Here is a 20,709-nt window from a genome sequence, read left to right as displayed (position 1 = left end):
CTTCTGAAATCTGATTTGACGTTAGCGTGGACGTTTCTTATGACCAGAGTCTGACGACGAGAGACGAGGCAGAGAGCTTCAGGACGAGAAATCTTCCGTAGAATTTTAAAATTGGTTTCAGGACTGAAGAAACAGAAAGATTTGTTTTTTTTATATGAAGCCATGAGCGAGACGACGAGAACGGTTTGTGGATTTCTTCGTCCTGATGGGATTTTAACAGTTATGCTCTCAATTTTGTTTTATCAGATACCCCCAATGACCCAATGTGATGGCTTCTGTTTGGCTTCTCACATCTGGGTTTACGCTTCAAAATTTTTACCGACCATCGCCGGCGTTCGTCAGTCTTGGATTCCGAATTCCGAAGACATAAACGCTAGGAAAAAGGGAACAAATTAAAAAAAAATTTAAAAAATAAACAAAAATAGTATCGATAAGTAAGTAGCATTTGTCGCAACTATATGACTTTTTTTTTTTTTCTCAGAGGGATGACTGCAGGGCCGACGCTTCCCCCACTTCCTATCTTTCCCTGTTTCCTCCTCCCCTGGATACAGCATTTCTAGGCTTGCAAGCAGCCGGAACCAGGAAGGAACAAGAGGAAGGAAAGGGATAATAAAATTATAAAAGAAAAAGAGAATAGGAAAGGGGAGCGAAAAAAGGGAAGAATACATTGAAAGAGGGTTGGCTTCGTTTCTTTCTCTGGTGCTTCCTTTGTTTTTCAACAATGCAAAATGCCGGTTCGCTTTTTCTTCTTTCATCGATCCTTCTTCTATGGCGCCTCATGAAGTGAAAAGGGTACTATTGGAGGGAGCACCGGGTGATGGGTTCCAGTCCTGTGATCGGAAGTGGTGGCAGCAGCAGCAGTTGCTGCGACATGAGTCTTAAGTGCTGGTGCCGGTGGAGATGGGACCACTGTTTCTTTTCCACCACTTTTCTTTTTTTTCTTGCCTCTTTTCTTGTATTGGGATCACTGGCCTCGCTCTTTGCTTGGCTCACTTTTTCTCCTTACGAACGCTTGTCATCATCTTTGCTCGGATGCCAGGAGGACAATGAAGGATCCTGGGCCATTGGAATCTTTTATGGTCAATCGCCGTTTAACCTCAAACCCATAGAATCTGTAAGTGTTTAGTTTCTTGTTTCTTATCTCTTCTGAATCTTGACTATTTTCGTTTTCCATTTTCGACCATGTTTGATTTTTCTTTTCGGAATTTCTCTTATTTGTTGTCGGTGGGATTTGTATGTACAGAAATTTTTTTGGAAAGACGAGAGTGCGGCTTGGCCTGTCGCTAATCCGGTTATCACTTGTGCTACGTCATCAGATGCTGGTTTTCCGAGCAATTTTGTCGCTGATCCCTTTCTCTTCGTTGAGGTCAGTTTCTCATAGAATTTCAAATTATTTTCATTTTAAATATTTTGCTCCTTGAATAGTCTTGTGATTTTGTGTTGTTCTTCGTGTATAGAGTTACTATTTAACATTTCTTGAAAGTAACTTCTGCGATAAAGTTACGGTATTTTAGGTCTTTTTACAGAAGTTAATTTACCAGTTCTTTCTAGGTAGGGTGTCACCTTGCATTGACTTGATTGATCGCATTCATAATTTTATCTGACAGGCTTATGTTGAAGGCTTTGGCCTTCATTTTCTTTCTTTTGAGATACACCTTTCTGTTTCTCAGTCTTCCTTGCTTCGAAGAACATGTGCAAGTGGTCCTCAAATCGGTTGTAATTTGGTTGGTCTAGCTGTTCCATTCCGGAGATCAGATGGGGTGCTTTTAAAGATTCATAAAACTTTATTGTCAACTGATGTGTTTTTGTGTAACAATTCTAACCCTTCGGTCTACTTTATTTAGCGGTTGGACATTCTAGATGAAGTTCTGTTAACTGCTACACACACTGAGGTTTTTTTTTATTAAATGACTCCAGGCACTGTGATTTGCTTTTATTACTTTTTACTTCTTGTTCTGAACTCGCTCTTTGTCAGGGAAAGGACAGATTACTAGGTATTACTGATACATGATGTTTTCAAGCAATGGGTCTTACATTTAGAAACTTTAAGGTAATCCATTTGTGGTTATTTGTCTGTGGACACCTACCCAAAACAATGGCTCATTCACTTCATTTCAGCTTTTTCAAGAGCCATGACTAAAGCTTTTCTATAGATGTTGAAATGATTCTTATCTTACCATTTCACCCCTCTCAATGCCCAACAAAGGGTTTTCCCGATCCATCTCCCTCCCGTTCCTATAAACTTAACCCATCCCCCCCTTGTCCCTAGCCCGTTTCATATCCACGCCTCGTTTCTATAGGTTAGGTTTGGTGAAATCTGTTTCCGACCAGAAACCCATTGGATTTTTTTCCCTGCCCATCTTCGACCCCCGGGGTGAAACCTGAAACCTGAACCCGGGGTTTTCGGATCAAGTCAAGTTGAGTTCTCCGTGAAACCCGACCTGGTGCCCACTTCTAACAGTAACTGATTCATATGAGTTACATTTACAGTTGTGGTATTGCGTAAGAAGGAATATTCTTCAAGTTTTCTTTTGTCAAAGAGGGAGAACAGGGTTGAGAGGTGGGAAAGACAAATAGCTCTGTCTTTTTTGACCGATATGCTATCTTGTTTTGGCTGAATAATTAGTTTCATTGTATCCTTAGTAGCAGTTGCATCTTGATGCCAAAAGAAATGTCACCCTGCCTCTTGGATTTTATTGCTTCGTTTTTCCCGGTTGGTTGTGTTCTGTCCTAGTTTCTATTGACAAGCCATACTGGCCAATTGTGCTCTTTCTGGGAAGCCAAATGAAAAAAACATTTAACTTGTGTGCAATATTTTATTGTTTGTGATGGTAAAGTAACAATGCAACTGTGGCTTGGGCCTTTATCTTGAGGTCAAGTCTTATCAGGAGGTATGTGTGTGTAATCAACATTCAAAAGAAAAAAAAAGTAACAGCGCAACTCTTTAATCTCGTTCTCTGCGTCTATGTAGTCATTTGGTACTTTGAAAACGCCTGTTAGTGGATTGATAACAATTATTGTATTTATCTCTGAGAAGAGTGGCAGGTCATCATAAAAGTAAATTGACTTCCATTGTGCAACCAATGACTGATCCAAGTTCCAATAAAAAATCTCTCATGCACCAAATAACCTTAGCTGAATTGATCAAAATTGAGTCTGAGATTAAAAGCGTTTGTCCAATTGTTGAAGACATCTTTAATGACATACTGAAGGGTATCTGGTGAGCACCTTAGATGCTTTCTTCTCTGTGGCAAGCCCTTTAAATTATGCTGGGATTGTGATGTGAGATCTAGTAAAGATGAGGAACTGGTAGGTGAGAATCTGTGCTGATGAATGAGGATAGTATGTCATCTTATATAAGAAGAGCTTCAATTGCCTTGGACTGGACTTTACTCGGGGTTTTCTTTCAAAGGTTTAACATGAAACAGCATCTTGGGTAAAGATTACTTTTTTGTCGTTAGTTTCTCAATACTTTCCACCATCCTGCCTAAGTGAAAAGCGAAGAGTACTGGTTGTGTCTCCATTATATGTTTCTCAAACCCTACCCTTGGCATAAAACATTTTAATGACTTATTTTTCTCTTCTTATTTCATTTTTATTTATGTTTAGTGGTGGCAACTTGTTTGTGGTATCATTTTGCAAGATCTGCTGTCAGTAAACACTGAAAGTGACCAATAAGTCCTTCTCCTCATTTGTGGGGACTCCTATCCTTGAGAACTGGTTTAATTTGGCTAGGATGCACTTAAGGACAAAAGTCCGGACTATGCAGGAATGGACCCCTCCTGATCCTGGTTACCTTAAGTTGAATTTTGATGATTCTTCTCTGGGTAATCCCGGACTCTCAGGATTCGGCGGGGTTATCTCGGACCACCTAGGTAACCAACTTTACTCATATGCCGTCCCTTTAGGAATCATAGACTCTACGTTGGCGGAGCTTCACGGTCTCCTCAATGGGCTTCGTGTTTTCCAAGATAAGTGCACAGGTCCCCTCCATATTGAAGGGGACTCGAAGGTGGTCATTGGATGGTGCGAGCGTACATCCCTTCCCCCGTGGCGTCATTGGGATATTTTTTGGGAGATTATTGAAAATTATTATCTTGTATTTGGTCTCACATTCCGAGATCCACAAATTCGGCAACCGATGCGCTTGCTAAAAACGGAGCTACCCTACAATCCCTGGTTGTCAGGGAGATGCTCCCCTCTTTGTAATTTATTTTCTTGTTTATATATATACATCTTTTTCAAAAAAACGAAAGTGACCAATAAGTGAAGGGCTAGTATGTACATACGTAATTAGTTAAATTTAATGTTCGGAGCTATTATATGCAGTTGGCTAAGTCATAACTACATGGTCAAAATTGTTAAGATACTGAATCCAGGTTTTCTTATATCTTGTTCTTTCCTCCTGTTAGAATGTGAAACCAATGTCAAGAACTTGACTGATTATTTGTTCTCTGAGATAGCTAGCTAGGTTGACTGGTCTTTTGTTGCTTGGTAGGTAACTATTTTCATTTGTCTTCAGTACTACTTGGCATGAGAGAGTTTACTGAATCTATCTCCAGTTTGTATGGGGTGGGGGGTGGGGCTTTTTAGCATGTAGAGTAAAACGAGTAACCGGCGATGACAAGATATATTGGGTATTTGGACAATATGTACACTATTACTGGATCATGTGTTCTTATTCTGCTTACGTGTTCATTGTTTCCCGCTAAGTGGAATCTTAAGGCAGAATTTCACAGTTTCTTCCTCTTAAATTTTATTTCTATAGTTTGCCTTGGTTGGATGTCCTACTAACAAGATAATTCTTGTACTCCCTTGGTTGATTATTTGGGTATCAACAGGAGTAGGCTGTTAGGAAATATCATAATTTTTTTTCTATCTACTTGGGGTTCTTTGTTCTATATGCTCCATGTAGTTAAGAATCAGTTTTTCTTATTTTGTTATAAGTCCTTGAAGCCCTTTGCTACCTGGCATAGAAATGATAATTTCTTTTTGCTAATATTATATTCTAACCAATATTTTACCAGTTAGCTTGGACTTAACTACTAGGGGTTCTGATGGTAGTTTTTATTTTGTCTGGTTCAGTTCTCTCCCTTTACTGTTGTGCAAAAGGAATGGGCAAATAACACATAAAGACTACTTTATTGCAGTTAATCAAATTGTAAGACTAGAAAGATTACATGCAGTTTAATTGTTGCATACTTGTCCAAGTGAAGTAAAAGGCAGAAAAAGACAAGATAGAAGCAATTGCCTGATTTATGAAGTCAGGGCCACATGGTGAAGCTTCTAGTGTTGAAATCTTGGGTTCAGGTCTCATGCAGGGGTGTGTATAATCAACATTCAGAAAGGAAAAAATAGAACAAGGTTATGGTGAAAAGGAGTGCCAAATTTTTGTGATTAAACATTTCTAACTTAAATCAAGTGCATGAAATAACATGGCTTACAAGCTGGGATTTTGGTTGTTTTCATAGCAAACTTAAGCTAAGTAATAAAAACATTTTAAAATTGATGTCACTCTACATCGTCTCATAAATTGAATGGCCTTTATGATAATCTGTAGAAAAGTGCTTTCTTTATATCTCTTGGTTTCTGTTGTGGTATTTTTGCAAATTATGATGCCTTAGAAAAACTGAATAATTTATTTCTTCACTGGAATCTAGTGTTTTATTCTTTTATCAGCTTTATTAATCTTTCCATGTGAATTTTTTGTGCTGGTTTAAATCTCTGACAAAGTTATTGGTTTAGTTATCATGACCCCTTTGGATTAAGTAAAATAATCTAAATTATGAGGGAATGTAACTGCTGCTGTAAGCCCAAGGGTCAAGGGTTTCTTGGAACAAATTGCAGTGTTGCACACCTGTTGGCCATGTGAGTCATACCCTCCTGTGTGGCAATTAGAACAAGAGGTTATGCTTCAGTTCTATGGGGTAACTTTATAGCTTGTTTGACCCACCGATAACTAATTTCTGTCACAAAATTGATTTACTGTCAGAATTGTATCAAGTTATACCATCATTAAGAGAAAAATGTGTCGTTTTTTGGGTCAACAGATTCAAGTCTAGACATCTCAGCCTGCCCATTTTTAGTTTTGCTTTTACTTTTTCATATTTCTTTTTTAGGCCCCATTCTTGGTCTCTCCCAGGTAATTTTCTCACTCGGGAGTTTCTGTTAATGATATATTTTTCTCAACTTCTTCAAGGAAAAGAAGATCTAGTGCTCGAGTCTTTGGTTTAATGGCCACCCTGAGGTTTTTTTAGTATGGTGTCTTGCAGGCAAGATTTCTAGTGTTTGTGTTAAATTAATGTTAAAGATCTAATGTTTGTGTGTTAAACTAATATTGAAGATAATATAGGTCTCTTGTTCAGATGACTTTTTGACTTAAATAAAAGGATAAAATTCTGTCATGACTGCACATTGACCTTTGGGATGTCCATTTTATTCTTTTAGAGGGCTTTTAGTTTACAATGCTGATGCAAGTGAAATTTTTTACTGCATCTTCTATGAGATATGGAAGACAAGGTAAGGACAGAATAAAAGGATTATCAAGAAAATCATGAAATTGTTTATGAAACCAGGTAATGAATGGATGCTGAGAAGGAGAACACCCTCAGGTTAATAACTGCTCCTCTTTCTGTATTATAAAGAATCTCTTGGACATGCGGTTCACATGTATATGGATGTAAATAAGAACCCCTACATATATTTACCTTCATTAGAAAAATAAAAATAAGGTACACCACGCATCACATTTTTTTCATTCAGTTATTTAGGTGTACATAGTTTACTTTTAATGCTTATTACTTTATTCTGAAAAACTAAATACTACGCCATCAAACGAAATGATTGGGCACTACATAAAGTTATTATTTTTTGGAGGTGATTACTTTGTTAGATATCTTTGCAAGATGGTATCGAGATAAAATATGAAAGGATGGGCTGCATTTTTAATATACTGTTGTATTTTTTTTACCCTATCTATCATAGCTGCAACATGTTTTTTACTTTTTTGTTTAATATGTGCTTCTTAATTGAACCAATCATTTTGTTAAAAGTTGTCTGATAATTATTGTTTCTCTTCATTGTTTTTCTGTCTCTACTTTGCAGTTGATTTTGTGTCTTTGTGTGAAAAAACCAAATTTGTTTTGATTTAACAGCATTACTTTCGTAATCATTACAAAAGGAGGAACTGTGTTGCTTTCATTTTTGAGGCCTTACACTGCCTTTTCAGGATGATGTTCTGTATCTGTTCTTTGAAACCAAGAATTCGGTCACTCTGCAAGGGGACATTGGTGTTGCAAGAAGCAATGACGAGGGTGTTACCTGGCAGCACCTTGGTATAGCTTTGGACGAGGAGTGGCATCTTTCCTACCCATTTGTGTTTCGCTATCTTGACCAAGTAAATTAAATTTTACATTTTAGATGCTTCCACTGTGGAAATGAATTTTTTCCTCTTTCAAACATTTATCTTTTTTTTTTTGCCTCTTTGTAAATACATTGTAAATACTCTTATCACTTCTGCATTTTGTTTATCCAGATATACATGATGCCAGAGAGCAGTCAGAAGGGGGATCTTCGTCTCTATCGGGCACTGAATTTTCCCTTACAGTGGACTCTTGATAGGGTTATCCTAAAGAAACCTCTTATAGATTCCTTTATTATAAATCATGGTGGAAATTATTGGCTCTTTGGTTCAGATTTCAGTGGGTTTGGCACCAAAAAGAATGGTGAACTTGAAATCTGGCACAGCACTTCTCCTCTTGGTCCTTGGAAACCCCACATGCAGAATCCCATCTACAACATTGACAGGAGTTTGGGGGCTCGAAATGGAGGCCGCCCATTTGTCTATAATGGAGACCTCTACCGAGTGGGTCAGGATTGTGGTGAAACATATGGAAGGAGGGTTCGTGTTTTCAAAGTAGAGGTTCTGAGTAAGGATGAATACAAGGAAGTTGAGGTCCAGCTAGGTATGGATGAACCTGAAAAAGGCAGAAATTCTTGGAACGGGGCTCGGTACCATCATTTGGATGCACAACAGTTGAGGTCAGGTGAGTGGGTTGCTGTAATGGATGGGGACCGGGTTCCATCGGGTGATCCTTTTCACAGATTTATGTTGGGATCTTCTTCACTTGCAGCAGTGGTTTTGTTGGTTGTTTTGGTTGGTCTACTTGTGGGCGCTGTGAAGTGCATCTTACCTCTCAACTGGTGCCTTTCTGGCTTGGAGAAGAGAAGTGACTCCTTGACAGCATGGGAGCGTGACCGATCTATGTTGTTGTCTTCAAAACTTAGACGGTTTTATTCCCGTTTACACAGGTTGAGCTCTTCCGTTCGTGGGAGAATGAAGCTGAAGCTTAACACATGTGCAGGAGGATCAGTTTTGGCTTTATTTTTTATTATTGGAGTCGTACTAATGTGCAAAGGGGTTGGGTATATCTATGGAGGAAATGGAGCAGAGGAAGCATATCCCTTCAAGGGCCAGTACTCTCAGTTTACGCTTCTGACTATGACTTATGAAGCTCGTTTGTGGAACCTGAAAATGTATGTGAAACACTACTCGAGGTGCTCTTCTGTGGGGGAAATTGTGGTGGTGTGGAACAAAGGCCAACCTCCTGAACTTAGCGACTTGGACTCAGTGGTTCCCATCAGGATCAGAGTGGAGGAAAAGAACTCTTTGAACAACCGTTTCAAGATTGATCCATTGATTAAGACCCGTGGGGTTCTTGAGCTTGATGATGACATAATGATGACATGTGATGATGTAGAACGTGGGTTTCGGGTTTGGAGAGAGCATCCAGATCGGATTGTTGGGTTTTACCCCCGCCTTATTGATGGTAGCCCCTTGAAGTATAGGGATGAGAAGTATGCCAGGACACGTAGAGGATATAACATGATATTGACTGGTGCAGCATTTATTGACAGCAAATTGGCATTTAAGAGGTACTGGAGTGATGAAGCAAGGAAGGGAAGAGAGCTAGTTGATAAGTACTTCAATTGTGAGGATGTGCTCTTGAATTTCTTGTATGCAAATGGGAGTTCATCAAGGACAGTGGAGTATGTGAAGCCTGCATGGGCTATTGATACTTCAAAGTTCTCTGGAGTGGCTATTAGTCGGAATACTCAGGTGCATTATCAGATAAGAAGTAACTGCTTGGTTAAGTTCTCAGAGATTTATGGGAATTTAGCTAGCCGAAAATGGGAATTTGATGGACGTGGTGATGGTTGGGATGTATAGTACTTGGTGTTTTTTTTTTTTTTTTTTTGGTTCCTCTCTTTTTTTTTAACCGTTACTCACTGGATACCGACTCATTTTCTCGTCTAAATTGACCTTGTTTTTAATGCCTTCTTGTGATTGTTGGTGTAAACTGTAATTTTGGGTTTTGGGGTTCTATTAACGTTGTCAGTGAATCATGTACATTAAGATAGTGTAATGTTCTCTTTCCTTTACTCTTGTCAGAATCAATTGTTTTTTCCTGAGCAGGTCGTGTGTTTGATGGAGAGGAGAAACTGTAATCATTTGCAGTGGCTAAGCAACTGTGCCCTTGAGTTGTTGACGACGACTACCTTGTAATTATTTGAAGTTTGAACTGCCAGTAGCATGCGTTCCTCTTGTTTTCTAAAATGCTACTGATTTTTTTGCCAAGACAAGATTCACCGTGTATTGTTGACGCCTCATCCCAATTTGTGATTATCGATTACATAGGTTGCATAGATTTTTTTTCTAATTGATACTTCGCTAGTTAATACAAGACATCAATCTTGCATAGAATGGTCTTACTCCCATCCCTTAATTGTCAAGGCAGAGTAGGAAGAAAAAATAAAATAAAAGACGAGAATTTGAAAAAGGAAATTTTACTCAAGATATGTTGGTTAAAATGGAGACTCCATATGATAGTGTAAACTCTTTGTTAGAGACGTGAGCTTAAGGAACCTGTGAGGGTAATTGCAATCTCATCTACAGTAACGGAAAAGCTCCAGTGTAGAGGACTAGCTCAACAACTTTCTAGCCATAAATTGACGCAGAAACAATATTTATTTACCTGACTTTAAAACCAGAATTTTCTGGACGAAAGGTTCATCTTATAAGGTACAACTAAATGTAGAGGAATTTGTCTCATCAATCTTGGTTTTTCTCGGCAGCTGCCTTCCTGTACTCCCGTATTCTTTCCTTCAATTTCTTACTCTCTTCGAAGTTTGCCTTGCGCTTTATAGCTTTCTGCATAATGAGCTGCAATTAGTTTTGAAGATGACGAAATAAACCCCTGTAGAGAGAATGGATTTTCCTTTTTTTTTTTTTTTTAATGAAAGACCTATGAATGGAAAGGAAGGCTCATGGTTCATGGTTAGATCAACTAGATAAACAATTTGGTCAACAAACACTGCTAACCATCTGATTCAAACTTAATTTGGAAAATGAGTGCTCACTTCTTCTCGGAAACAACGATCAAGCTTTATCTTGAGATCTGTACACTCACCAAAGAACTTGGCGACTGGATGATCCAAGTGACATTTTTGGAACTCTTCAATAATCTGAGGAGCAGAATTCAGGAAAGTTACTACATGAAATAAGTATCACAGAACAGGTTCCAAAAAGTGACATAATGCTCAACAAAGAAGAAAACACAACGAGACGTTGAGTCAATATCATGGACAATCATTCTAGGCTTCACTTGATCACCGTGATTTAAGGTCTGGAGCAGTAGGACATTAAGAAAATGGTGTGAAGATGCAGTTTTCTTTATTCTTCTTCTATTCTTTTAATGTACGGTTCAAGTTATACAGGAGAGCTGGAAAATATTGTCTGGATCATTAATGACCGGAGGTTGCAGCATGCAGAGAGGTGGAACTTGAAGAACATCAGCTGGTTGAGTCCAGTCCACCAGAACCCATAAGCTGGAATAGACTAATGTCAAATTGCCTACTAAGTTTTAGAGTCTAACAGGATTAGGATGTGATTAATACATGATGATACAGTATATTGATATTTCCTGATTGCTTTATCATGTTTAGATATGCTATTGAATTGGACAGAAAACTACTTGCCAACATAGAGATGTCATTTTGTGTGTTTAAGATTTAGCATAGGTGAAAACTCTATAAAGGAGAAAGCCAAGCAGTAAGTAGTAAAAAATTGGATACACATACTTCAGCACACATTGGATGTTTATGTAAAGTTAAGGGGGGATGCATTCCCTTCCGTCAAGCTAGTCCTGCAAAACATGAGCAAAAGTTAAATCCTACATTTCATAAAACCTATAAGCTATACATTGAACAATGAACACAAGCTCCAATTACAGATAAATACTTAAAAAAAAAATGAAACAATAAGCCCTTATGATGTCTTTTCTAGAGAAAGAAAAATAACATGCAACATTAGCAGATCACAAAGCAAAGTTCTTCTATTCCTGCTCCCACAGTTCATGTTTTCCACTTTTCTGAATAGTTTTCTCATGGTTAATATCATATGCATGCACCAAGTAACTATCAGCTTTTGTTCATTGGTTGATTAAAATAAGACAAGCAATGCCTCAGAACTTGAAATAGCCAGCTTCTAATTTGAATTTCACTGAAAAGCAGTATACCACTGAAATCCAGATCCTTGCCAGTCCCTGTGCTGCCTCAACCTAATCCCCTTCTCCCCACTAACACTACTCTGGCTCCAGCTCCCTCCCTCCTCCCTTGATCTGCTTTGCTCTGCCTCCCACCCTGTCCCCTAGCATGACAACCCATCACCCAGGGCCTTATCCCATTTCCATCCTTCACAAAAACTTCAAATATCCACCCAGGAAAACCACGCCATCACCTCAGCCCAACTTTGCTCATCTCTTGAATCTCCCAACTCCAAAATCTTGGTTCCTTCATGTCGATTCACTAGACTTGGTTCTTCGAATATTGGTGGTGGAGGCCTCTACTCTAGGGGATTTCTCAGTCAACCTTAAGGCCTGGTCCCCAGGCTTCACCCACCGCCATCGAAAAGAATGGATATATATCTGTTATCCCCCTTGAACTATGGGATTTCTCCACCTTTAGGAAGTTATTGGAATGGTGAGTACTGTGACTGATTGGCAGGAGGGTACAGATGGCCATAGAATGGAATGGGCTTTTCAAATTGCTGCTTACTCTACCCTTGATGTGGAAATTGGAGACTTCGCCTTGTCGGGAGGCTACTCTTTCCTTTCCACATATCCAAGAAAGGACACTGAGCCCTCCCCTAGATATACTACCTTTGGACTTCGTGGGTGGTGGTGACACTGGCATCTTCTCGGAACCCTTGCAGGGAGTCGCTGCTTCTGCGCATCCCACTAAATAGGGAAACTGTTAGACATGTCACTGAATGTAATTCAAATTCTGAGGTGCTTATCAAATGAGGGCTCCCAAAAACCCACTCACCCCACCAAAACCGCTTCAAAGAAGGCTTCTGGTCATTCTAGCAAGGAATAGGTTGAGTGGATCAAAGATTCAATTAATTTGATCTTTTGAAGAGGCAAACTACAGCTCCCGGAAAACAGTCGAGTGGAGTTGACTTTTGGTTCAAGAGACTTATCTATGAAAGGCAGCTATTGCATAAGACATCAAGGTAACTCGAGGTTCGTCCCTCTACTACGAATTGTCCTGTTTAATCCTTCTCAAAACAAGATCTTATTTCCCTGTTACTACAAATTTGCAGGCATTACGTAAGATTTTGAGAAAATAAATCATTTTTTAGGAGAAAGAACAATCTTTATTCACCCAAGAGAAGCAAATGGAAGCAATATAGCTCACATTAACCAGAGAAACCAGTCTTTACCGAGCACATGAACTATTTCTCCTAGGGTTCTCGAGATTCTAGCCAGTTCTCTTCAGGATGATACAAACCACAAGTAGAAAACAGGTTAAAATGTAGTGGAACTCCATACATCAAGCCCAATGCACAGAACTATTATAATAGATACCAAATCCAAATGGATGATTTCTACACCTTTCTCCACCCACAGCAGTCAGCACTAAATCAACACTAAGCATGACTAAAGTTTAAAAAAAGGAAAAAAAAGGATGCTTCCACCAAAATAAAATGGGAGCCAAGTCAGACTGAAAAGCAACAAGCCAACAGCTCATGGTTCAAAAAATGAATCAATGTGCACCTTTGTAATTGATTCCGATCAACTTCATAAATATCAAATACAAATTTCTGGGCAAAACAGATTCCAAAAAGAACAAGATTGAAATCCGTTAAAAACTGAAACAGAACATATGAAAGTTATAAATCTGATGTGGAAGAGAGGGAGATCGTATCACCAACAACAGAAGAAAGAAAGTAAGAGAACCGAGAGCCAAGGCTTTTAACCTCAAATCTGAAAAGAAGAACCTTAGATTTGCAAGAAGACCAGATCTAGAACAGACTTGTCCCAAATCCCAGATGAACAAAACGGAAGAGAAATAATAAACCCCGCACTCAGTTACAAAACAAATCAGAGGAAAAAAAAAAGAATACAGATAATGACAGAAGTTCGAGCATGTAGCACTTACGTCACGGTTGTTGGAACGAGCTACTTGGACGAAGAACGGAGAAGGACAGCTCGGGGGAAAGGAGTTGGAGAGTAGTCTATCGCAGGGTAAGAGATTAACGAGAAGGAGCCTGGAAAAGAGAAGATTTATATTAGGCCCTGTCAGTGCCCTCTGTATTTCTCATACACTAGGTAAAATACAGTAAAACCCGTTAGTGCCCTCTGTAAGTGAGGGCAAAGTGAATTACAGTTTTTTAGGCATAACCCGAGGGGAAAGTTAATTCACTCGGGTCGAGCTCTGAATTCACTTTCCCTTTTGTCAATTACATTGTCAAACAGAAGCCGGAGAAAAAAAAAATTCGGCTCCTCTCTCGCTTGTGACCTCTGGCGTTCAATCGCCCCTCTGCCACTTCTTATCCTTCTCCAACAAAACTTTTTCGAGTCTCCTCGAAGAAAAAGAGAACGTTAAAGATATCGAATTCGATCAATTTCTTGTAATTCGATTGATTTCTTGCCTCTGTTGAAGCCGCCTGGGAAATTTTAGGGTTTTCTTACATGCTCGCTAAATGTTCTCGGCTTGTGAGGGAAGTGGAAGGACGAAAGAGGGGGATGAGAGATCGCTCTTTCGATGAAAAATCTCATAGAGAGGAGGACGAAAAGAAAATATTAAGCTAATAAATATTTTATAATATCCTTTTTATATAATTATTTCATGTTTAGATATTATAAAATTACAATTTGATTACAATTTTACTAGTATAAAAGTAAATATTTATTTAATCATTATATTTAATATATTTTATTTATTAATTAATATTAATTTTCTGAAAGTAAAATATATCAAAATATTTTGTTAATAAATAAACATTCTATACTTTACACCACATTTTTTATTATGTATCCTAATACAAACAAATACTTTACATTGTGTACACTAATTCAAACAAGTATTTTTACACACTAATACAAATAAGTGATTCACTTTCACTTTCACTAGGGAAAGTACTTTCACTTTCTCTCTCACTTTCTAAGTACTAACAAAGTGCACTAACCCCCTTACATTTCCGAGAAACAAATGCCACCTTCAATAATCTGTGGCTCCATACGCAGCATCTCTTTGCTGCCACAAGAGAAGAAAAAAAATAATTTTTACCTTTATTTGGAAATGTTTTATATTAAAATATATATTTTAGATTTTTAATCTATGTCTTTGCTTCTTCTTTATAACCTTTTTATGCATGATAAAGGCTTTAAGGGAGATTAAGAGTATATTTGGAAACCATAGAAAAGAAAGAAGAAAGAGGTGAGAAAGTCATGTTCTTGTGTTTGGCTGCACAAATTCTTGAAAAGAAAAGAAAAGAAAATATGAGAAAAAGAGAGTCTTGCTCAAACTCAAACTCTATTGAGACAGTTTCATTACAATTTAATTCTGTGAGAATTAGTTCCAATATTATTTATAATGTAACTTTAAAATCTAACAATTAGTTGTTGATAGTTCATCAATGAAACGAATGTTGAGGAAACTTTTTTTTCCTGGAATGTTTTCTAGTAGGATGATCTAAATAAGGTGACTTTTGGAGGCGACAACACATTCTTCCTCTGCTTTGGCCTCTTTTTTACGGTGGTGACAGTTGTTGCTCTCTTCGTCTTCCTTCTCTTCGTAAGCACCGGTGAAAGGAAGGTCCCATGCCCAACCTACATCATGGTTGCTACTATTCCATGGGCTCCATCTTCTCCACATGGTGAGGTTGTTGTATTATACAAGCGAACAATATGAACGACCTTGCTACACCAGCCTCTACCTTCCCAAGGTTGTCACCCATAGATTCTAAAGATACATGCAACACATTGAAGTTCCTTTCAAGTTTCAATAGTATATAAAAGCATACTCTCAACAACATTCATCTCTTTGAGAAGTTCTTATACTTTCAAGCAACTTATCTTCTGTACCATATATATCTATTCCATAATCAATATTGTCAATCAGAAATAGCTCTAATCATCAAAAGCAGTATAACAAATCTCAGAAGTCCAAGTCATTTAGAGAGACTTAACATAGTTTTCTTCTTTCATCCAAACCTCTAGCAAATTTCTCGAAGGATGTTATTTACCACAGATTACCAGACACTATAAAGAAGAATGCTGCACTGTAGAGCCAAAACCCACCTTGAGCCTGGTTGAAATTGGAAATAAAGCAACCAGGAAATGAACAGGAGCTTTCACCCCCGGCAACTCTTTTCTCATTCGAAGCATTTACCCTTCTTTTGCCTAATTATCTGATACCTGTTCTTTCAGAAGTTCCCAACAAAATTAATACTTTAATCAATATCATGAGTTATAGAGAAAAATCCTTTGCTTACAGCTTAACAATTTTTTAAAAGTAAAACGATATCATCACCACTGGCCTTCCGCACTCCATTACATACATCTGAAGATGCAATTTGACAACCTTTTACAATGGCCTCTGCCACTCGGTCTTCATCAACAGAAGCGCGCACACCCCTCCTGGCAGAACAACCCAGGATCCGGAGGGAAAGGAAGTCATAAATATGGTTACAGAAAATCATGTTGTCCCAAAGGCTCCACAATATCTTAACTAACTTCAATATTACTGGCTTATTGCCCTTGCCATCAAGAGTCACCTGTATGCGTGCCCTTCAAACTTTTGGTAGTGCTCAAAGAATATCATCATATGCAATAATTTGTCTGCCCTTGAATGGTTCTGCAGGTTCATCCACTGTTGTCTTTGGAGTAATCTCATTCACTCCTACAAGCTTCTTATGAGCTCTACCATGTTTACTTAGAGGTGCTTCTGCTCGCAGTAACTTCGATGAAGGTCGGTGATCCTTGCTACTGGTATTCTGCACTCTTGCACTCCACTGTGGAAGAGGATCGCTTGGCCAATAGACATGTACCTGCACTCACCACCAAGGACGATGTGAATGATGAAAATGAATGATCGCCAAATTTATGATAGCTATTCAGATAGTTAAATAAAATTCTGCAGAAAGATCAATGTAGTTGCCATTGTTATCACAGGTCAGAATGCCTCGCCCTCAGTTAACAGACTCCCAGGAGGAAGCAAGTCTTATATTTGCGGTAAGGCATTCTTCTCCTGGTGTTGAGAACAAATGTTCAAAGTCACAGACTGGGCCCATAATATTACTTCTCAAAAAATTGAATTCTAACAGGAAACACTTAGAGCTACTGATGCATCTCTTTCCTGTACTTTGAAAGGCATAGATTACTGTCTGCACTTGGTACATCCAGGTGGTTGGCTCTTGGGGCCTATTTCTTAGAAGTCTTGTGCTCTTCAATTCAGTATCTAAAAGATTGAACACCAGATTAGTAGAAATATTTGCATGATTTCGTAGATTATCATCCCAAGATAAACCCTGAGTCACAAGGAACCAATGTTTGTATTCATCAACAAAAAAAAAAAAAAATCATCTGGCACCTTTCACTAATTGACAATAGTTGCCACTATGATCAAGTTGTATTGGGACACAATTTTTGGGCATATCAACAAAATCCTGCCTGACATGTCAGCGTTGAATAACATAAATAAAAATCCTATGGATTTCTTTTTTGGATTGTTGGAAATCATAGAGAAAATTTCAAGAGTAAAAAAGCCTCCAGGGGAAACAATAATCTGGAGTAGGGGTCCATGTGCACGAGGCTCCTCATTTCCAAATGCACAATATGACCTCTAAAGAGTTTTAAGAAAAAACTAAAAATATTCGAAAAACTATCTATGATTGACAATTCATGAGGAGAGAGACATTATTACTTTCACAATTTGATGAGCAGTTCTGATTAAATCACTACGTCTTCTCTCCACGATAAATATGCCCACCTACTCACATAGAAAATGATTCAGGATCTTAATAAATCTTAGTCCACCTACTTTCATACAAGGCCAAAGATCGAAAGCTCTCAATAAATAGTATAGGGCAAATTAACTGAATTCACTTTCTTCCAAATGCTATTCCTTATTTCCCTGCATTTGTCAGTCAATGGCCATCATGATTCTGCTAAGAGGTGTTTACTAATAATCTGATACTTGCTTAAAAATAAATAATTTGGATTTTGCTAGGTACAGGTTGATTGAAATTTTGATGAGCTACAACACCTTACAGCATTTCAAGCAAGAGATTTTGATGATACTCTGGGAGAGCTACACATAAATTCTGTTGTTACATTGTTAGTCCTTGCAATGGTAATGGCATCAGATTTTATTGTACTACATACCTAATTCCGTTCATATTGCTCAAAATGGACAGTAAAGCAGTGCCGAATACCATGCAAGAGATGTCAAGACTATGTCATTCACTACACCATTGGAGTGCTTCGGGTTTGGGGTCTTTGGTCCAAGTCACAAAGGTATGAAGTTCAACATTCGAAATGATATTAATACAATTTGGACAAAGTCTTAGTTTCTCATAGCAGGTGGCTGCCTCGTGATGTTTCCCAAACTGCAGGTTAAATCAATATCACTTTACATTTTGGTTAATTGTATAGCTTCACAGACAGGCTACGCCCTCCACACCAAAAGAGCAAACAAGGTCGCGTAGATGAAACGGAAGTTCACCCCTAAAGCTTCGGGATGCTAAAACCTCGAAAAGCAAAAATGTGAACTTTACCAGAACAGAAAGTCCAAACAAAAAACTTTACTCAGTTACCGCCTTCCCGATTTTTTTCGGAGAATCACAAATTCAAGCAAGGGAAAAAGCAATTAAAGAAAAAGAACGGACGGTTTTTCAGTTTCGACAAAATGAAACACTCTTGACAGAAAGAAAACGCACAAAAAAATTCCGGAAATAAAGCATCCCATTTTACTACCTTGACAGATCCGATAGTGATACCAGAAGCGGGATCCATGGAGGCGGCAATGGCAGCTTCAGCGGCGTCCCGGGAGCGAAAGGTGACATAACCGTAGCCGTATTGTCGGTCTATGTGGAGCCTGGAAACAGTACCATATAGCTGGAAACGAGATTTAACGTCAAGAACTTGGCAGTCTGGCGGCAGACCAGTGACGATGACCAAAACGCTTTCCTTGGAACCGGCCCTAGAAGCAACTACGTCACTATCGGGCGGAGGGGCCGAAGAGCGCGGTCGTTTTTGGACAGAAGAGGAGGTATATAGCCTATCTCTCTTGCGGCCGCCGGTCATTATGCGGCCGGTGTTCGAGATTTCTGAAGGTTCAGTGGAGGAGAAGACGGAATTTGGGGATTCAGTACAGAACCTCCGCAGCGCTGCACTGTTTTTGGTTTTTGGTTTTTTTAATGCCTTGAAGAGTGAAGACTTAGATCATGGGCCCAGAAATTTCATGGGCCTGATACCTGGGAGGGGTCAGATAGTAGAGAGTCATTAAACCTTGTTCTCGACATCGCATACTTGGACAAAATATCTAAATTAGGGGTGTCAATTTATTTACTTGAATAATTTGGAGTTTAATCTAGTAGAAACTTCCATTATAACAAATAATGGGTAACAACAACCTCTCTTGAACCACAAAAAGAGACACTACAGAGAAAGAGATGGAACACACAAACGCAATCTCATAAAATAGCTAATGCTTTTTATTAAGATTATCATAGATTCAGAATAGACATCAAGGATTTCAGTAATACGATATGTGGCTGCCGTTCATAAGCATGACCGAACCAGATGCTCAGAGACGGTATTACAGTTGGTTTTTTGGCATTAATTTTGCAATAGATTTTTTGAGAGAATTTGGAATTCAGAACCTTCCCATCGTCCCGACATGTCTCCATGTCATTGCCCTGTCTTTCAGACGTTTACCCAAGCGATGCTCAAGCTGTTTCTCATGCAGTTCCTCCTCACTTCCTCTGTTCTTCTTCCCCGTTATTCTTCGCTTCCGCTTCACCTCTCTCTTCACAAGACAAAGTTTATAAGACCGACACCAAAAAGATAGAAAAGTTAGGACCCGGCACGCATTTGATGCCAAATAGCAGAGAAAACTCTGCTTTGGAAGATAGTACCTGTTTATCGAGGAAATCAAACGAAGCGAACAGCTTACGTCATTCTCACCTTTGACATTCGTGATAGAGGCGAATTTGGCTTTTCAGGCAGCAATTTAACCCCATAAGGTTCACAGTCCAGTGAACGGAATAATGGGGAATCCGGCGGAGTTACAAGCCTGAGAAATTTGCAGGAATAAGACTACAGAGCAACTCTTATGGACAGTTTGTATTTGGTTCAATAAGAAACAACAATAGGGAGAAAAGGACAAAATCATACAGAAGTATTTCATTTCATCATAACCTAAAAAATGAGAAAAAACATGTCTTTGAAGAGCTCGGAAAAAGAGGGACTGCGGCCAAAGCAAGAAGAAGGAAAACCATCAATTAGCCCGAGTACAGGTAATGCTGATTCAGTTATGAACCAATTGTCACAGATGTCAGCTTTGCAAACAGGCTATAATACAATACCAACTATCAAAACGTTTACAACGTGAGAAACGCTGGACCAGCAGATCTCAATTCGTCTCCTTACTGCCATGACAAATCTTATTTTGTCGATTTCCGCACAGGTTCTGGTGTTCAGTAAATTGTCACCTTCGTTTCCGTAAACAACGTATGGATTCAAATAACAACAACAACAATAATAATAATAATCCCAGCGGAATACCAGTTGGATTCAGTCTTGTCGCTTTCATGTTTCAGCAAATCGCTCTTCAGATTGGTTTTGATTGGAAGGCTGAAGGTCGACAGACGTTTCAATCTAGCAGAAGTAACAGTCACTGGAACAAAAAAAATGAAACAGCTCATTCAGTAATGAATCGAATCAAAATAGAACAGATACGAAATGGAACGAGAGGCACAATGGGATTACCGAGAGAGAGTTCGACTTCGTTTGGATTTGAGAAGGGATAGAGCATCTTGCTATTAGAAGCTGCGGTCAGGTCTTTGAAAAGAGGAAGTTCATTGCCCTCATCGGAACGGCTTCTGCGGCCAAGCCTCGAGAGTGAGGCGCAACCTAAGGACACGAACGCCACCGTCGCCATCCTCGCCTCCGTGAAGAGCAGAGAGACCCGAAGAATCCATGGAAGCTGTGAACCATCTCTTCTTTAGCATTTGGTAGGACGCGTTCTGGGCGGAAAGAAAAACAAATCAAGAATGCTCTCACAAACAGACTGCTGTAAATAGGTGTTCCCTTGACTGATTCTAATCCGGTGCCCGCCGTTGCCGCAGCCATCGGTTTTTTT

The 20,709-nt window shown here is 38.9% G+C and overlaps 4 protein-coding genes across 4 annotated transcripts; 1 reads left to right on the top strand and 3 right to left on the bottom strand.

Moving 5' to 3' along the window:
* Window positions 1-489: 489 nt before the first annotated feature.
* On the top strand, window positions 490-9,441 carry LOC137950664 (glucosamine inositolphosphorylceramide transferase 1-like). Its single transcript, XM_068797249.1, has 4 exons — window positions 490-1,114; window positions 1,244-1,366; window positions 7,229-7,396; window positions 7,535-9,441. The coding sequence occupies exons 1-4, from the start codon at window positions 818-820 to the stop codon at window positions 9,227-9,229; spliced, it is 2,283 nt and encodes a 760-aa protein (XP_068653350.1). The 5' UTR covers window positions 490-817; the 3' UTR covers window positions 9,230-9,441.
* A 440-nt stretch (window positions 9,442-9,881) lies between these two features.
* LOC137950701 (uncharacterized) lies at window positions 9,882-13,642 on the bottom strand. The gene is made up of 4 exons (XM_068797300.1): window positions 13,501-13,642; window positions 11,140-11,204; window positions 10,420-10,524; window positions 9,882-10,210 (listed from the first exon to the last, which is right to left on the bottom strand). Exons 2-4 carry the CDS (start codon window positions 11,182-11,184, stop codon window positions 10,112-10,114), a joined length of 249 nt encoding a protein of 82 aa, XP_068653401.1. The 5' UTR covers window positions 11,185-11,204; window positions 13,501-13,642; the 3' UTR covers window positions 9,882-10,111.
* Window positions 13,643-15,621: 1,979 nt separating this feature from the next.
* On the bottom strand, window positions 15,622-18,722 carry LOC137950250 (uncharacterized protein At1g27050). Its single transcript, XM_068796636.1, has 2 exons — window positions 18,321-18,722; window positions 15,622-16,393 (listed from the first exon to the last, which is right to left on the bottom strand). The coding sequence occupies exons 1-2, from the start codon at window positions 18,648-18,650 to the stop codon at window positions 16,154-16,156; spliced, it is 570 nt and encodes a 189-aa protein (XP_068652737.1). The 5' UTR covers window positions 18,651-18,722; the 3' UTR covers window positions 15,622-16,153.
* A 392-nt stretch (window positions 18,723-19,114) lies between these two features.
* On the bottom strand, window positions 19,115-20,669 carry LOC137950446 (uncharacterized). Its single transcript, XM_068796911.1, has 4 exons — window positions 20,337-20,669; window positions 20,133-20,244; window positions 19,533-19,641; window positions 19,115-19,374 (listed from the first exon to the last, which is right to left on the bottom strand). The coding sequence occupies exons 1-4, from the start codon at window positions 20,506-20,508 to the stop codon at window positions 19,222-19,224; spliced, it is 546 nt and encodes a 181-aa protein (XP_068653012.1). The 5' UTR covers window positions 20,509-20,669; the 3' UTR covers window positions 19,115-19,221.
* Window positions 20,670-20,709: the final 40 nt, after the last annotated feature.

This window comes from Aristolochia californica, unplaced genomic scaffold, assembly GCF_029961685.1.
Source record: "Aristolochia californica isolate CCGP_79_NKW_82.1479 unplaced genomic scaffold, dmAriCali1.0.hap1 SCAF_14, whole genome shotgun sequence".
NCBI lineage: Eukaryota > Viridiplantae > Streptophyta > Magnoliopsida > Piperales > Aristolochiaceae > Aristolochia > Aristolochia californica.
This window is presented reverse-complemented; position numbering and strand designations above follow the sequence as displayed.

Excerpts from the sequence above, each read along its gene's own strand:
- LOC137950446 (XM_068796911.1), bottom strand. The coding sequence starts at position 20,508 with ATGGCGACGGTGGCGTTCGTGTCCTTAGGTTGCGCCTCACTCTCGAGG. Across the intron at positions 19,642-20,132 it reads GACAAGACTGAATCCAACTG|GCTTGTAACTCCGCCGGATT; the intron begins GTATTCCGCTGG and ends CAAATTTCTCAG. Across the intron at positions 19,375-19,532 it reads CTCTATCACGAATGTCAAAG|AGAGAGGTGAAGCGGAAGCG; the intron begins GTGAGAATGACG and ends TGTCTTGTGAAG.
- LOC137950664 (XM_068797249.1), top strand. The coding sequence starts at position 818 with ATGGGTTCCAGTCCTGTGATCGGAAGTGGTGGCAGCAGCAGCAGTTGC. Across the intron at positions 1,115-1,243 it reads ACCTCAAACCCATAGAATCT|AAATTTTTTTGGAAAGACGA; the intron begins GTAAGTGTTTAG and ends TTGTATGTACAG. Across the intron at positions 1,367-7,228 it reads ATCCCTTTCTCTTCGTTGAG|GATGATGTTCTGTATCTGTT; the intron begins GTCAGTTTCTCA and ends CTGCCTTTTCAG.
- LOC137950250 (XM_068796636.1), bottom strand. The coding sequence starts at position 18,650 with ATGACCGGCGGCCGCAAGAGAGATAGGCTATATACCTCCTCTTCTGTC. Across the intron at positions 16,394-18,320 it reads TCACTATCGGATCTGTCAAG|GTACATGTCTATTGGCCAAG; the intron begins GTAGTAAAATGG and ends TGGTGAGTGCAG.
- LOC137950701 (XM_068797300.1), bottom strand. The coding sequence starts at position 11,184 with ATGCATCCCCCCTTAACTTTACATAAACATCCAATGTGTGCTGAA. Across the intron at positions 10,525-11,139 it reads AACATCCAATGTGTGCTGAA|ATTATTGAAGAGTTCCAAAA; the intron begins GTATGTGTATCC and ends TCTGCTCCTCAG. Across the intron at positions 10,211-10,419 it reads ATCGTTGTTTCCGAGAAGAA|AAAGCTATAAAGCGCAAGGC; the intron begins GTGAGCACTCAT and ends CTCATTATGCAG.